Here is a 17,472-nt window from a genome sequence, read left to right as displayed (position 1 = left end):
ATTTGCCTTGTCCAATGGACCTTTGGCTGCTTGCTTCTTTTCCTTCAAAAGTTTCCTGTATGTGGCCATTCTCTTCCAACATCTAGAAACATGATGGTTATCCAAACCACAAAAGGAACAAGCAACTCTTTTTCCATATCTATGTGGAAATTTACCATGCTTTGCAAAATCAAAAGGAATATGGTTAGAACCAGATTTATACCTGTCTTTTTCACCTTTATTGCCTTCATGAGGAGGTGAAGCAAATGAGGAAGTGACTCCCTTTGGAACACCATCAATCTCTTCAAGGTTGTCAGAGTTTCCACAATTCTTTTGTTCAAGGGTGTGCTTCTAAACACCTACACCCTACAAATGATGTTTCAAGCCATTGCATTCCTCCTGAACACAATCTTCACACTCTTGAGATAGAGGACTTGCAACAAAACTCCTTCTTGGAATGGTTTCAATGGATTTCATGGCAGCTTTGGAACTCTCTCCATAAGACTGTCCATAGCCAAGACCCAAATATTTAGGCCTTACCTCAACCATTGTTGGTTCAATAATACCTTGTGCATGCTTTCCCAAGCCCTTGCCTTCACAGCCCATCTTGGACATTAGCTTGGAACCTATGCCTTTAGTACGCTTTTCAAAAGAACCAATATGAGCATTCTCAGAAGAATTTGAAGACAAACTGGAATGGCTTACCTCTTCATCAAGTTGATGCTTGACTAAGGCTTCTTTGGCAACAAAGAGCTATGAATCCAACTCATGCATCCTTTTCAGGTTCATATTTGCAATATGAAGTTGCCTCTCCATTTCCTCCAGTCTGCCAGCAAGTAATTGCTTCTCTTCCTTCATGGAATTCAGCTGCTTTCTAAGTATGTTGCTCTTCCTTCCATCCTCATACATTTCTCTCACCATATCCATCATGATGGATAATTCTTGCTTCATGTCTTCATCAAAGAGTCTTGTGAAGAGAGCAGAATTTGAGGACCCACTTGTAGAAGTTGCCATTATGCCAATGAACAAAAAAACTTCAACAAGATAAATAAAGAGCTTATTTAAGCAACCTCTTGCAACAAACCTCTTGTGCTTTGGATTGCCTTGAGGTCCTTTGGGATAGAAGAGTGCCTTCAGCCCTTCTCCTTCTTGTCCTTCTTGGATTGCGCTATCAATAGCTTTCCCTTCACCTCTACAAACTCATAAAATAGTCATTCCATAAAACAAGCATACAATCAGCCTCTTGCTATTCAAACACCTTTCAGAAAAGCAGTCTTTGCTTTGTCAATCAAGCATTCTGATATAACCTTCCTAAAGGTGTGGTTAATCAATCTTAAGCTCTGATACCACTTGATATGATAATGGGGCTCTTAGGCTACTTGTCTAGCTTACAAGAACCTCTCCCACTTCCAAAGCTTGAATATTCCCAAGTCTTTAATGATTAACCAATGCGGAAATAAGAAATGCTTGAAAATATAGGTATATGCTTGTATTTATTGTTGGTTGTTTATGTGCTTTAAAATCTGTTGTGTATGCTGATATTTAAATGTGCTTGAACATATACATAAATGCATATAACAGTGAATAATGCAGTAGTAAAACAATACACATAAGACAACAATTTAATGAGGAGTTCACCCAAAACTCTTGTGGGCTATGTCTCTATGAGCTCTTGTCAATTTGACTTGGCTCTTTGGGATTATAGATTCAATTCTTTTACAAGTGCTACACTTAACTCCATTAGTTTACAACTGAACCAATGGGCTTAGAATGCCATCTTACCCCGCTGGCTGTCCATGCTCTACTGACAGATCTAGGCTTCTCTGGACTAATTCCTTTAGTCAATGCTTTGAGCTTCTTGAGCTTCTGGCCTCTCTAACTCCCTTAGATCTCTATATTGTCTCTGGAAAATGCCTTCTTCTGTGTTTACACACCTCAGACACCAGCAACAACTAGACCATTTGATCTCCTACTGTTCTGCAATTTCACTGCAGCTTCATCGCCCCCAACCTCGGGTGGCTTCACTCTTTGCTCCTCTCGCTTGGCCTTCCCAACCTCTGGTGGCTTTCTGAGCTTTTGAGCCTCTCCGAGCTCCTCTTACTCTACACCGAGCATCCTTACTCTGCAGACTATCTTCTCTGAGCTTACGCTCAGCATTCGAGCACCTTTGTGCTTCTGGAGCTCCCTCTGCACATCTGTTGAGCCTCTGAGAGTTCGCTGGGCCTTCCCACGGATTTTGTAGCCTCTCTACTTTGCCTACATATTCACTGAAGCATCTCTGGGCTTCCAAGATTCTCTGAGCTCTCCCTGAGCATTCCTCTGCCTGTGCCTCTGAGAATCCTCCTTCTCTATGCTTTCTGTGTCTCTCTCGGCCTCCCCTTGTTAACTGTGTTTTCTATTGTTTTATTAACCATTTGGTTACCTTCCTAAGGCATGGAAGACCAATCGTTTTACCAAAGAATCCATTTTCCAATTGGACTGAACTAGCAGGCATGGGAAACCCGGTTGTTTTGCCTTCGTCTGGCATAAATCCAAAAATAGACATTATAACGGAAAACATAGGAGAAACTCATGAAAACACATCATGAGCCTTTAGCCCGGACTTCAAATTTTATGAAATCGCGTGGATGATCCCCATCGGGTCTGATCGCATATCACAATCGCAATGTATTTTGGCCCTGACTTTGAGGGTTCGTCGATCACCGATCAGTGATATCGACATATCATTATCGGCCCCTTTGCATCGGCACTATCGCTGATCGCATATTGGCGTATCGTAGAGCTACGGCTTAGGGGTCTTCCCTTATGACACATGCTGATCCAATACATATGCGAATGCGATATTGCATTGAATCATGTTGCAATCGGACCAACGAGTCTACGACATACATCGTAATCAGGGGTTTTGGGGTGATGACCTATAACCGAACCCACCGATTACATTGTCATCGATATCTATCTATATATATATATATATATAAAAGCTTTCTCGCTCCGATAGTGTATTCCACTATACCTTGGTCTTTCTGCTTTCCATAGAGCTATGTTTTTTATCACTGATAGTGTTGAATGCATATATGTATGGGTTTTGGCCCTTGATAGTTTTAAATGCATCCTTTGCTCTTTTGATAGTTCCTGATAGTGTTAATATGGGTTTATGTCATTAATAATGTATATGACCCATATATATATCTATATATCTATATCTATATATGTGTGTGTGTGTGTGTGTTTATGCATCTGATAGGCTCGATTTCATGGTTTTCTTCATGTTTTTGGGTCCCATCATTAGTGGATTTTGCTCCTTTTTACAAGGGATATAAGCAGCTTCATTTTATAATAACTTATGCATCCTAAGTCAGTTTTGGCCCATTCAAATTGCAACAGATTCAGAATGAGACGATCTCTGCAATGGGGCTAGTTCCAGGAACTTCCTTGGACTTTCATTTTTCCTCGGTGAGGAATACTTAGACTTAGGAGTCTATCCAAAATCCATTTTTGATCATTCAAGGATTAGTCCTGAGCTCACCTTCTTATGCCACTTATAGAAGTCCATTTTTTCTTCAATAACATGCACTTAGGGCTTGGAGCAAGCCACTACAACCCTCCCAAAGAATTGTTCTTTTGGCTACTCCAACAATTGTCCTACACTAGGGCCACATCAACTCAAGAAGACTATAAATTTTCCCTGCAACCTCCTGTTGCTCTTCTTTTCATGACACATGTGAAAATTCTAATGTAATATTCTCCTAGGATGTATCAACCAAACTATCCAATCTAGACACCTACATGCACTAGCAATAAGTCATCACAAATAAGAGTAAACACATACCCTTCCCTCCAATGCACTGTTGGTCCTTTTGTCCTAAGGTTCTATGCAAACCTAAGATCTAGTTAGGGCATAACAACAACCCTAAAACCTACTCCATGCCATCCTAAACACTTGTGCTCCCCTCTTTTTAACTGTGACGTCCATCCATCAACTGTGACCTGTTGTCAAGGTTGATCCTGGGCCTCTCAACCCTCTCCAAAGGATACACAAACTTCTACAATTACTTCAGGACCCTACGACATAAACACAAATAGAAAAATAGTTACAAAATGTGCACATATTATCCCTCCTTTTCTCCTACTATACTGCAGCCTCTTGCCTAGGATTCGGTCTACCAAACAATCTAGAGAAAACCCAAACTTCCACCTTTTCTCTCATTTCCTTGAAGACTTCTCCACCTGTGGCTAGATCAGAGAACCTTGTGATGTATTGCACCTTGTATGTGTGTCAAATGATGTCTCTCTCACTTCTTTTATACATGTCTCTTGTGGCAACATCTAGCCCTAAAAGGCAACTCCTTAAGCCAAGTCCGACTTGTTCTTTATGCCACAAGCCCACACATAATCTTCAAAAATTCACGTCTCAACTTCTAGATCTCTCATTTGGATGGTTTTCACTACCCCTAGTTCCTCTAGAGGTCCTCTATCATATCTATTAGTCAAACCATCAAAATTCAAATTAGTTTTGACCCAATGCCTTTGGGTGCAAAACCCCCACACTCGGGTTCTAAGCCCACAAAACCATTTTGTGTGCCCATACCTCCAAAACCCTCTAGCCTAGGGTTTGGAGTACCTACCAAGCTACAAATATCAAGAAAAACTCCTTTTATTTCATTGTGAGTGGCCCCTTCCACTTTTTGTGGGGAATTTCACATTGCCAACAATAATTTTCCAACACCACACCTTTGTGAATTTGCTTCTTCTTTGTATAAGCCTTCATGTATTTGTAGATAACGATTGAATGTAAATGATGGTTAATTTAAAGTGGTGGCTCTCCTTTTTTACTCAACACTATAGGAACTTCATTTCCTTTGCAGGCGTTGATATCAAAACAAATGATCTAGATTGGATCACTATTTAATTTTTCATCCATATTGATGCTTTTAGAGTGGAAAATTTGAAGAAATCAACTTATGGAGTAGTTTAGCGGTAGAACCTTGTTTGGAGAATTAAAGTTTGAAACCTTCTAGGGATAATTTGAGGCATTGAATGACATTTTTTGGGGGTAAAACTTTGCTGCTAAAGTGCTAGCACCTTGATATGTTATTCTACACATAGAGACCTTTACAACGATCCAAGAAATATGTCAATCAAAATTTGAATGTAAAATTTCTTCCTCTTGGAATTTGACCTATCATGATTGACCACCATAATTCGAGAGGATACCACATTAACCCCTGTTACTCATGGAAAAGGGGCTAGCCATGCAGGGAATATGAAGAAGACTCTAGAATTTTTAAATTGTAACTCATGTTGAGGGTTGAATGGGTCAAATTTAACCCCTAGTTTCTTATCGTGTTGTATTATAACTAGGCCACTGGGAGGAAAATGGGTTCCATTCTATTCAAGCATTTTTTCCATAGTAAAATAGAGTAGGTGAGAGTGGATAGAGAGAGAAGAACAGAGGGGACTTCTATTTTGTAGTAGCCCAAAAATCATAGGTCTCAAGTAACTCCATAGAGAGTGCCTACTCCTTTGTATTTGTATCATTTCCATTTAGACAAAAGACAACAAAGGAACTTCACCTTCTAGTTGGGTTTTCTCTTGAAAGGGTTTTCCAAATTATATCTGTGTTCATTCTGAATAATGTATGTTTCTGATGATGATGATGATGATAGTGGTTAACGTCCACTGAGACCAAATTGGTCTATCGGACCTATAATTTTCTTAGTTTTTAATTGTCTGGCTCCTCATCTTTCTTGGTGAGATTGATGTTGTAGCTTTCCTTTTTTTCTCTATGGTGTTCCAAATTTCTGTATCTTGCATCTCCTTCATCTCTTCTAGTTCTTGGGACATTGGTGTCTTAGCTTCGCGATCTTTTGTGTTCGTCCTCTTGAAAATAGACGAAGAAGAAGTTTGGTCTAGGAGATCTGCTTTGTTGTTAAATGAAGATTTATTTTGTGCAGTATTCGAATCCTCATAACTGTTGATGCTTGAGGGGTTGTCGAGTTCACTTTTTTGTTGCTGGGCGGGGCTTTCTCCTTGCTTGTCTTGAGAGTTGTTTCTTTCTTGTGATTCAAAGTTTTCTCTAGGGTATTCTTCTTTGATGACAGTGTAGTGTTCTTTTTGTGCTCCTTCCCACCATGTAGATCTGTTGTGGTTTTTTCTAGCAGAATTTTTCTGGGAGGCTTTTGGGCAATTTTTGGCTAGATGGCCCATCTCAAAGCAGGATCGACATCTGAAGAGGAAACTTTCATAATCGAGTTTCTGGTTCCACATATAGTCTTTACTTGTTAGGTTTATTTCAGCTAGGAATCTGGCACTGAAGTCCATTTCCACACAGATGCGTGCATAGGTGGTTCTGGCATATTCCTCTGTTTCTGGGCACCTGCAGTAAAATTTCCCAATTGCATTTCCAATGGCTTTTAGCGAGGAGAGATTCCAGATATGCAAGGGTAGGCTTGGCAATCTCACCCAAACTGGTGTTGAGGTTATGACTGCTGTTGAGGGATCGAATGATGGGTTCCATGGCTTCATGAATAGGCCTGAGTTTTCCCAAAACCAAGGGCCAGAATCTAGAATACATTGTCTGCTTTCAGGATTTTCAAAATCTACTATAAAGAAACCCCTAGCACAGGGGTAGATATTAATTTCATAAAAAATGACAGGCTTCCATACCTCTGAGATCCAATTGTGGAGAGCTGTCAACTGCGGCAAAAAACCATTGAACCAGCAGATTAGGGCACTTTCAGAAAACTTCAAAGCCTCATCGAGTGAGGCCTGGACCACCTGGATAGTGGGAGTTGGGGCTTCACTGATGATATGGGCAGGAGCTTGCCCTCCAGAAGCAGACAGAACTGAGCCAGCAACTATTTTCGCAAAGCTGGGAGCCATATTTGCCCGTAGAAAGCCAAGACCTAGCCGTAGAGAAATAAGGCAGAAGATTAGATCTAGATCTAGCCACAGAAGATTAGATCTAGAACCCAGCCGCAAAAGGCAGAAGATTAGATCTAGCCGCAGAAGATTAGATCTAGAACCCAGCAGCAAAGTCTTAGTAAGTATTTTAATTTGCAAGAACCCCAAGAGCACCACATAGAAGCAGATCTGGAGCCGCAGATCTGCTCATGCAATGACGGAAGAACCTAGTCGCAGCAGAGACAGAAAAACTTAGCCGCAAATGGAAGAATGCAGCCGCAGATGAAAGAAACGCAGCCGTAGAGTACAAGTATACAGAAGAACCCGCTGATGGAAGAACTCGCAGCGAGATAGAATAAGTATGTTATTATAATATTCCTTGCCGCCTAAATGAGCCAACGACCCAGCCACAGATGGAACACAATGCCAAACAGCTACTACAAAAACATGATGGTTATTTGTTGCAGACGGAAGAACGCAATAAAAATGTCATAAAAATTCCATAAATTAGCCAATGTATTTCACTATTCTCTTATTTTTTCCATTTTATCTATTACATGCATAAGTATAAAAATGATTATTCATAAATCTAGATAACCCTCATATTATAGATTTTCAATTTCTATATATTTTTATAAGATATGTTGTGAAAATTTGTCTAATGGAATATTCACAACAATTCACAGATCATATTGGTACTAGAGAAGATTTCTTTGGGTATGTTTTGGAAAGTTGTATGGGATTAGATCAATTTATGTAGACAGTCATAAAACCCCACCCATGTTTGACAATGATCTAGGTGCATATTGGTGGCCACTTGCCTATTCCACTTGGATCCCTAGCACTATTTTCTATCAGTTTCCTATTTTTTAGCATAATTTCCTATTTCGACAGTTTTCTATGTTGGGTGTGGAGCCTGACTATATTCTTTATTCAAAGGTATCACTTCATTAGACCCCATTAGGGTCCAGGGGGGAGGGGCAGTGATCTCTAGGAGTCCCCGCCCCTGGTAGGGGATTGGGGGCAGTGCCCCCGAAGCTAAAAATAGATGTAAATTTTCCCTGTAAAATGTTGTAATTTCGTAGTCAATCTAGGCCATTCATTAGGCAAAAATATGACGGTAGAAGCTATGTTTAATTTAGGGGTTTTTTTCCCTAGAAGGCAACCCCTCGATATATATGAGGGAATTGTATTGTGGCTATGTATATGTGTATTATGAGCAAGAAAGAGAGAGGAGATTGTTTGAGAGCGAAGAGGGAATTACAATGAATCTGTTGTAGGTTGTATCTCTTCATTTTATTGGATAATATAAAAGGAAGGACTAGTTGTTTCTCCGTGGACATAGCCCAAATTGGGTGAACCACGTATATCTGTGTCTCCGTTTTTTTATTCATTTTCTATGTTTATATTTCTGCAGTATATTCTATGTGTTCCATTTCTCTGTAATATATAATTTTCTAACAACTGGTATCAAAGTTGAAGGTCTATTTGGCTAATAAACTCGTAGGAGAGAAGGGTTCTTGGTTCGAGTGGGAGAAATGGCAGAATATGGTAGGTTTAGGGTCGAAAAATTTAACGGCCAAAACTACCAGTTGTGGAAGATGTAGATGGAAGATTACTTGTATAAGAAAGGCCTGTTGATGAGCCCCAGAAATGGGTAATTATATGGGCTCATTTTACCTCTTAATTCGACTTAATCCACCATTCTCATTAGTTTATTGCATGTTTTTTATCATATTTATGCTAATAGAGTGAATTGGGTTAGTCATTGTGCCAAAAAGTCTAATGTGTGCTTTATGCAGATTTTTGGTCAATTTTGAGATAAAATCAAAGGTTTAATGAGCACTTGGTAGCCAAATTCATGGAAGAACAAGGGAGAGGATTTGTAGGAGGGTGTCCCCTTCATTTATGAGCCCTTACCTCGAATTCTCCATCAAAAACTTGGAGCACAAAGCCAAAGGGCAACGAAGCAAGTCAAGTAGGACCGCTGTTATCTTCAGTTCCAGGAAGCCGAGTTCCTTGATTTTAGGACTGTTGGAGGTCCCCATTTGTATAAATAAGAAGGCTTAGGGCCTCAATTTTTTTAGTTAGATTTTAGTCATTTTTTTAGTCTATTTTCGCACTCTAGTGCAACCCTGTATCAGCACATTTTCGAGCTTTTTCTTGTAGACAGTTTTTGGGATGTAACTATTATTTTTTTGATCAATAAAGATGAATCTAGCTTTGCACCAACTCTGATCTTTCTTAGGAGGCTATAGCTCTTGGGGTTGGGCCCAACCCAAGTGCCAGTACCTCCTTTGTGTACTTTTATGTGTCTTTGCTGCATTCATAGAATAATTTCTGTTATTTAGGTTAAAATATTGCTTTGTTACTTCGGTTGTTTTTGATGATTGAGATAGTTTTTCATGCTTCAAGTTGATTTGACAGTTTGGTGACAGAAAAAATATGCAAAAAGTCCATCAAGTAATCCTTGATCTCACCTCTCCCTCCTTGGGACCATGAGCTGAGACCAAGGCATACTTGCTGCCACAAAAACATTGTTTTTGCCTTTCCATGCAATTGCTAGCGTTAGATTTTTAGTTGGAAAAGTTGATACCAGTTGTACTTGCATGTTTAGATCTATTCTTTCTTAGTTTCCATAGTTATTTTGCATGATTTCCTGTCTATAAACTTCTTTTCATCATGTTTCTGGTTTTTAGGTCAGATTAGGTCAAAATAGATAGATCTCTCGTTTTTCTAGTTTTTCTTCGATTAGTTTTGAAAAATAGTGTGCAGAGCACCTGTAATACATCCCTTCCTATCCTTCCCCCATCATAAAACCTGTTCCAACCCCTAATTAAAGATTCCTTCCCTTCATTTGCCACACTTTTCCAATTTGCCCTAATTTATACATTCTTATGCAGCATTGCTCCCTCCATCCTTGAACAAATCCAACCACCTTCATCACTCCTTAGCTTCATTTACCAAGTCCTAGACCCTTTCACATCCTCATCCATCCTCCATTTCCACTTTCCCACCGTTTTCCAACCATCAACCCTCTAAAATCCTCTTTCAGCTCTTCCTGTAGAACATCCTATAGAACCCCTGCAGACTTCCTATAGAAGTTCACGTGAGTAGTTTTTCGAGATCTGATCGCTGTGAAACTCTCTGGAATGGTGCTATGGAACCGTTAGGCCCTATTCTTACCTTCCCAACCTCCTGCAAGCACCCACCCCATTTCCTTTTGCCAATCAACCTCTGCACAGTCAAAAATCATTAAAGCACATGCATAATGATTATGCAAAATTACTCAAAAATACAAAAAGATGCTTTTTCCAGATTTTACTTCAGAAGTAGCTTATTCACATGCATTTCACCTTTCCAAGAGTCAATGGCATCCATTTTCACAGCTTTCATCTCTTTTTTTGCACCAGTAGGGTTAGTTGGTAACACTAGGGTTTGCTAGGGTTTGCATTTCCTTTCAGCTTTCAACTTCTTTCCACAAGTAGACTAGCCTCTTTTGAGTTAGCTTCCATCCATCACAGTTAAAATCTTCTTCTAATAGCTCATAGAAGTTGGCTTAAGCTCCTAGCGAACTTGTGCCAGCTGATCAAGTGACAGCCTGCGGCAAGAGCTAGTATTTGTGCATATAGCATCGTCGCTTCCAAGTTTGTTACGAACAACCGGGTTGATAAAAGTAAAGAAGGGAGTCCTAGGGGTTGCAGCATCATTGCTGCAATACTGGAGCCCACCACCTGTGCCTACATTGAGTGGAAAGACAAAGAAGCCGACGAGTATGATAGACACAAAATGGGATATTCTCGACATAAATGCACTTTGAACAATACGGCTATGCCTAGCGGTGTGGGTAGCCTTTAATATTTCAAAGGAAATGACAACAAAGGGGTTAATGTCGGAATTGGCCAAACTATATGAAAAAACCTCAGCCTCAAATAAGGTATTTCTTATGAAGCATTTATTTAATATGAAGATGTCAGAAGGTGGATCCATTGCTGATCATTTAAATGAATTTAATACAGTTACTAGTTAGTTAAGTTCTGTAGGGCTAAATTTTGATGATGAAGTTAAGGCTCTATTATTTCTATTCTCATTGCCAAAAATTTTGAATGGTTTAGTTATGGTAATTAGTAACTCTGTCTCTAGATATAGTACTTTAAAGTTTGATGACGTTGTTGGTGCAATCCTTAGCGAGGAAATGCGACAGAAAAGCTCCGGTGAGACATCATGTAATGCTTTGACTGCAAAGACTAGGGGAAGAAAAATAGAAAGAGGAAAGGGCCCAGGATATCGTAGTAAGTCAAGGAAAGGCAGATCCAAGTCCATATTAGGGATAGTGTGCTGGAAATGCAGGAAGAAAAGACACTTGAAGAAAGACTGCAAGTCTCGGAAGGGAAAAGAAGGAGACGCATAGCAAGAAAACAATCATGAAGTGAATGTGACAAGTGACGTGTTGCAAGATGCTTTGATTCTTTCATTATAAAATAGTATGGATGCATGGGTGGTAGATTCAGGGGTCTCATTCCATGCCACACCTAATAGGAAACAATTTCATGATTATGTTGAAGGAGATTTTAGATAGGTTCTATTGGGTGATGATAAACCTTATAAAATCATTGGAAAGGGTACAATTTTCATAAAACAACATAATCGAAATCAATGGTTGTTGAAGGAGGTAAGGCATTTTCCAGATCAGAAGAAAACTCTGATTTCAACAGGGCAGTTCGGAGGTGAAGGCTGTGTAACTACTTTTACAGATAAAACCTGGAAGGTCACTAAAGGAGCCCTAGTAATAGCAAAAGGAGAAAAGGTTGGTACATTGTATTTATGCAATGGTATTCCTAATTATATTAATGCTTTAACATCTACAGGAGTAGATACAACATTGTGACATAACAGGCTCGGGCACATGAGTGGGAAGGGGATGCAGATTCTTCACTCAAGAAATTTGTTGCTAGGTTTGAAGCATGTTGATTTGGAATTCTGTGAAAAATGTGTTTATGGAAAATAGAAGAGAGTCAAATTTCTCATAGTTGGGAAAGAAAAGAAGATCAAAAAATTAGATCTTGTGCATATAGATGTATGGGGACCTGCTCAAGTATCATCTCTGAGTGGCTCCCATTATTATGTTAATTTTATTGATGATGCAACCAGAAAAACATGGATTTATTATATTCAGAATAAATATAATGTATTTGATACTTTCAAGAAATGGAAATCTTTGGTTGAAAATGAGACAAGAAAAAGGTTGAAGTGTCTCAGATCAGACAATGGAGATGAATATTGCAGCAAAGAGTTTGATAGGTATTGTTCAGAGAATGGAATTCACAGAGAGAAGGCAGTTCCAAGAACACCACAAGAAAATGGTGTGTAGGAAAGGATGAACATGACAATCATGGAGCGTGAAAGGTGCATGAGATTGCATGCACGATTACCTTTACAATTTTGGGCAGATGTTGTAGATACTATCGTTTATCTAATAAATAGAGGGCCTTCAAGTTCCTTGGATGGTGGTATTCGAGAGCCATGAACAGGTAAAAAGGTAAACTACTCATTTTTAAAGTCTTTTGGTTGTGAAGCCTTTGTCCATATTAATAAAGAAAAAAAAAAAAAATCTTGAGGTAAAATCAAAGAAATGTGCCCTTATTGGATATGGTGTTAATGATTTTGGTTATCACTTTTATGATTATGAAAAACACAAAATCATTAGGAGCAGAAATGTAATATTCAATGAAAAGGTTTTGTATAAGGATCAGATGCAGGAAAAGAAACAAGAAAAAGAAAACAGAGAATACAAATTTCTTGATGAGATCACAGAAAAAAGTGAAGGTGCTTGAAAATCATAATAATCAACAGTCAAAACAACAACAGCAACCAAAAGAGCAAAAAGCACCTCAAACACCTGAAATTGGTGTTAGAAGATCTACTAGGATAAGTAGACCCCCTAAACGATATTCTCCTTCATTATATTATGTATTGTGGACTGATTGTGGTGAACCCAAATGTTATGAAGAAGCAGTGCAGGTAGTGTTACACAGTAATTTGTCACCGTTTGTCACCGTCCCTGTTACCCCTCTCCCGCACGCTGCAGGACTCATTCCGGGACCTGTGAGAAGTGACATGACCTGAAATCACTTGCATCATATTCCTCTAAGTATGAGCTTCATATCCCCTGAAGACATCTCCTGCAAAATACCCATAAAAATAGCCCTTTTTTCATTAGCGCGGGTCCACAGTGTACTGCCCGCGCCAATGGGGGAAATCCTCTAAAGAGGGTGCGCTATTGGTGCTCTGTCTCAGAGTCGCACTCGTGCCAACCTAGTTGGGTAAAGTTTTTAACAAACAAACTTCCGAAGGTTCTCCTTAACCCATTCACCAACTGAATCCATGTTGAGTTAGAATGGTTTGGCTTCGAATCTCCATAGAAGGGAAGTGGTTTGCCACCTTTCATGGAAACTTCTAAGTGATAAAGCCAATCCCATGGAAATTGTGATTGATCTTATCTCCTTCCCCTCTATCTATAAAAGCTTGTTCTTTTGCCTTGAGCAAGCTAGTTCCAGCATGGTGCCAGTGATAGGAAGAATTCCAGGAGTTCAAGAGATTGAAGTTGCAAGAGCCTTCTTTGCATCCATAAGGCCAAATCTAAGTGAGGAGATTTTTGTCACCAAGGAGAGAGAGGCTTGTTTCCCATCCCAACAAGCTTTGCAAGACTTGTGTAGCTGATCACCCAGCCAAAGGAGGATTTGACGTCAGAACAAAGGTTGTATTCTTCTTTGTTATTTATCAATAATAGATGACTATCATTATGGTTCCACTCTCATTGTCCTATGATTGATGTTGAGTTATATCTTTTCTGATTGATATATAATTGCATTTATTGGATTTTACGCTTGTATTTGTTTTGTTCTTTGCATGTGCAGGTGTCCAATCACGGAGATCGTGGGGATCGTGACCGGCCGAGGCAAAGGAACGAGAGCAACGTCTCTTCTACGAATATTAGAGTTGGAATCCAAGTAAGTTCTCATCATCCACCTTTAATTTGCAATTAGGAACTTGCATGATAGCATTGTTTGATTGTTGCTAGACCCGGTCTGGGCTAGTAGGGATCGTCTCTGTCCGCAGAGGGGATTTACCTCCACAACAGGTAGAAACCAGGAAGAAGTGAGAGAAAGCCATGAAAGAAGAGATGGACTCCTTAGTACATAACCAGACTTGGGATTTAGTCAACTTGCATGTAGGTAAAACAATATTGCAAAATAGATGGGTTTATAGGTTGAAGGAAGAAGATGGAGGTAGAAAAATGTATAAAGCTAGACTTGTGGTGAAGCGGTTTACACAGAAAAAGGGTATAGACTTTGATGAGATATTTTCTCCTGTTGTTAAAATGAGTTCAATTAGAACTATTTTAAGTCGAGTAGCAGTTGAAGATTTTCATCTTGAGCAGTTAGATGTAAAGACAACCTTTCTCCATGGGGATGTGGAGGAAGATATATATATGCAGCAGCCACAAGGATATGAGGTAAAAGGGAAGGAGAAACTAGTGTGCAGGTTGAAGAAGAGCTTGTATGGCTTAAAACAGGCTCCAAGACAGTGGTATCTAAACTTTGATAGGTTTATGTCTGAACAAGGTTATACAAGATGTGTCACTTTGATCATTGTTTTTATCTCAAAAGGAAAAATGATGATAGCTATATTATATTGTTATTGTATGTATATGACATGATTGTTGCTGGTTCTAACATGCAGGAAATAAATGTGTTCAAAAGAAAATTAGCAAACTCATTTGCAGTGAAGGATTTGGGTGTTGCAAAACAAATCCTTGGTATGAGAATAACTAGAGACAGGAAGAATCACAAATTAACATTGTCTCAGACTGAATACATACAAAAGGTGTTGAAAAGATTTAATATGCAGAATGCAAAACCAGTTAGTATATCTTTGGATAGCCATTTCAAACTGAGTAAGGAGGTGTGTCCCAACATTCAAGAAGTAATGGCTTATATGTCTAAAGTTCCATATGTGTCAGTAGTTGGAAGCTTAATGTATGCAATGGTCTACACAACGCCTAATATTGCACATGCAGTGGGAGTTGGAAGCAGGTACATGAACAATCCAGGAAGAGAACATTGGATGGAGGTGAAGTGGATTCTCAGGTATTTGATAGCATGGTAAATTTTTAGCCCAAGGGTGAAATTTAAGGGGTTTTTCATTTTAGAGGGACCAAATTTTTATAAAACACCCATTTCATATATTTAGCCCAACTTTTATTTAAAAATGATTACTTTTTTCATTTTAGCCAAAAAAAGAGGCGGATAAACTATGAAAAGACTCATTTGACCCGATTCACCTGGTTTGGGAGGTTATATTCCATTACAATTGCCCGATTTTCTGCTTTGAAATGTTAAATTCGTTTGCAATCGCCCATTTTTTGGTTTGGGAGGTGGTTTGGCAGGTTGTATTTGGTCCCAATAAATAAAAATATAAATAAAGTGGAGGTATGGTAAATAAATAAAACCTCTTTTCATACTTACTCCAACAGTATGGTAAATAAATAAAAATATAAGTAAACTAGAGGTATGGTAAATAAATAAAACCTCTTTTTATATATATATTTTTTTTTAACTAAAACGGTTGTATATTTTTTTTATATGTTAAAAACAGAGAGGGACTTTGCCGAGGCAGCCCTGCTTACATGGCTATAATCCTACTTTTGCTGCCTTAGGAAAGAAGCAGTTTCACAAATTATGATAAAGACTTTCCCCATTTACATTTAAGATTCCTTTGATGAGAGTGCTGCCTAAGTTCGCCATGCGATCTGCTTCCTTGTTGGAATTTCTGAGAATATGATAAAATTTGTGTGAATCAAAACTCTGTAGAACCATCTTTAGTCTGTCCATTATTTTGTTGAGCCCAGCATTGTTGAAGTATTCCTCTTTGATTAGTTTTTTGATTAAAATTTCTGAGTCTCCGAAAACTTGAATATCTTTGGCTTTTTTCTCTCTGGCAATGTGGCAGGGCTTAAGCAGCCCCAGAATCTCCGCTTGGTTGTTTGTTTTCTCTCCGAGGCCCCATGCAAAAGAAACAGTGGAGAGCCCTTCCGTGAAGTAGATGATCCCACCAGCACCTGCAGCTCCAGGATTCCTTTTGGACGCTCCATCAAAGAAAATAGTAGTTACATTTTGTGCCCTCCACCAGCTTTGAAAGATGTCATCAGTCTCTCTTTTTCTCCAATCCGGGTTAGCTTTCAGGGGTGAGATTCTATACTTTCGGGGATGCGGATCTAGAGCAAGCCACCTTTTTTCTTCTGGCCTGAGCAGGGGGTCTTCTTTGGAATATTATTGCTGAGCCGCTTCCAGAAGAAGGGCCTTAGCTTTTGCAGCAACTTGAGATGGGGAGTTCTGCAAGTCTTTGAAAACCTGCTGATTTCTAGTTAACCACAGCTGCCAGCATACAAATTTGGGCAGCGCTATCCAAATCCTACGACAAAAGGACTTGGGGGGGATGCTTTTGGGGTATCTAGCACACCAAGATGCAAACAGATCCGAGACAGAAATTTGCTGAGGGAGAGAGATCTGGAATTCATGGAGAAGAAGCCCCCATACCTCCTTGGCAAAGGCGTAGTCTAGAAACAAGTGCTGGGCAGTTTCTAATTAACATCTGCAGAGAGCGCATCTATGAGGCCCTTCAAACTTTCTTTTTGTCAGATTGTCCCCTGTCAATAACTTGTTGTGTACCAAGGTCCAAAAGAAAAAATTTATTTTTGGGAGAGCTAATGGCTCCCAAACTTGCTTCCAGAAGGCTGGAGTATGGTGGCTGTTCCTGTATCCTGAAGAGTCCTATATCCCTCTGCTGAGGTATATACTCCAGACTTTCCCCATCCCCATCTATCCTTTTTGAATCTACTGACTGGGGTGGCATCTTCTAGCAGGTTCTCGAGTTGAATCAGTTGGTCCCTTAGGCGCTCTGGGACTCCATGGAAGTCCCATCTTAACCATTCTCCACGGTCGTCCCAGCTTGCCAGATCATAAACTTTATTAACTCCTGCTCTTTCCAGCCAATTTCTGAGCTCTGTGGTGTCCTCTCTTTCCGCCAACGGGTCTTTTCCCATAATTCGATCTTTCCATAAATGTGTAGACTTACCATTTCCGGGAATTCTGTACATGTGTTTTTTGAAGAACTCGCTGCTCTTACAACAGAGCCTCCATACCTGCGAACTGGTCGCTGTAGACTGTAGTTTCATTTTCCTTAGCGCTTCTTTGTCTGAGTATTTTGAATGTAAAATTATGCTGATAGGATGTGAGGGGTCGTTGATTATTTTCCACAACAGTTTGCTGCCCAGCGATTTGTTGACGAGGGAGGGGTCCTGAATTTGAAGTCCGCCCTCATCTATTGGCCTCTTGACCGTGTCCCATTTAACTAAGTGCAACTTTTTATCGTTACCTTTCCCGCCTTGCCATAGAAAATTCCTGAGCAGGGTAGCAATCTGTGTCCGTGACATATTTGGGGCGAGGAGAAAAGCTGCCTGATAAATGGGTAGAGATGACAGCTACGATTTTATTAGAATGGATTTGCTACCTTTTGTTAACCAAT

General features: G+C 39.5%; 1 protein-coding gene across 1 annotated transcript; it reads right to left on the bottom strand.

Moving 5' to 3' along the window:
- Window positions 1-15,617: 15,617 nt before the first annotated feature.
- Window positions 15,618-16,990, bottom strand: LOC149198010 (uncharacterized). The gene is made up of 2 exons (XM_089408892.1): window positions 16,668-16,990; window positions 15,618-16,023 (listed from the first exon to the last, which is right to left on the bottom strand). Exons 1-2 carry the CDS (start codon window positions 16,988-16,990, stop codon window positions 15,618-15,620), a joined length of 729 nt encoding a protein of 242 aa, XP_089265018.1.
- Between the last annotated feature and the right edge of the window lie 482 nt (window positions 16,991-17,472).

Source organism: Pinus tabuliformis, chromosome 2_2 (genome assembly GCF_031772625.1).
Source record: "Pinus tabuliformis cultivar Carrire ecotype Pingquan chromosome 2_2, CPIR1, whole genome shotgun sequence".
Lineage (NCBI taxonomy): Eukaryota > Viridiplantae > Streptophyta > Pinopsida > Pinales > Pinaceae > Pinus > Pinus tabuliformis.
The sequence above is the reverse complement of the archived record's forward strand: the minus strand, read 5'-3'. Positions and strand labels throughout refer to the sequence as shown.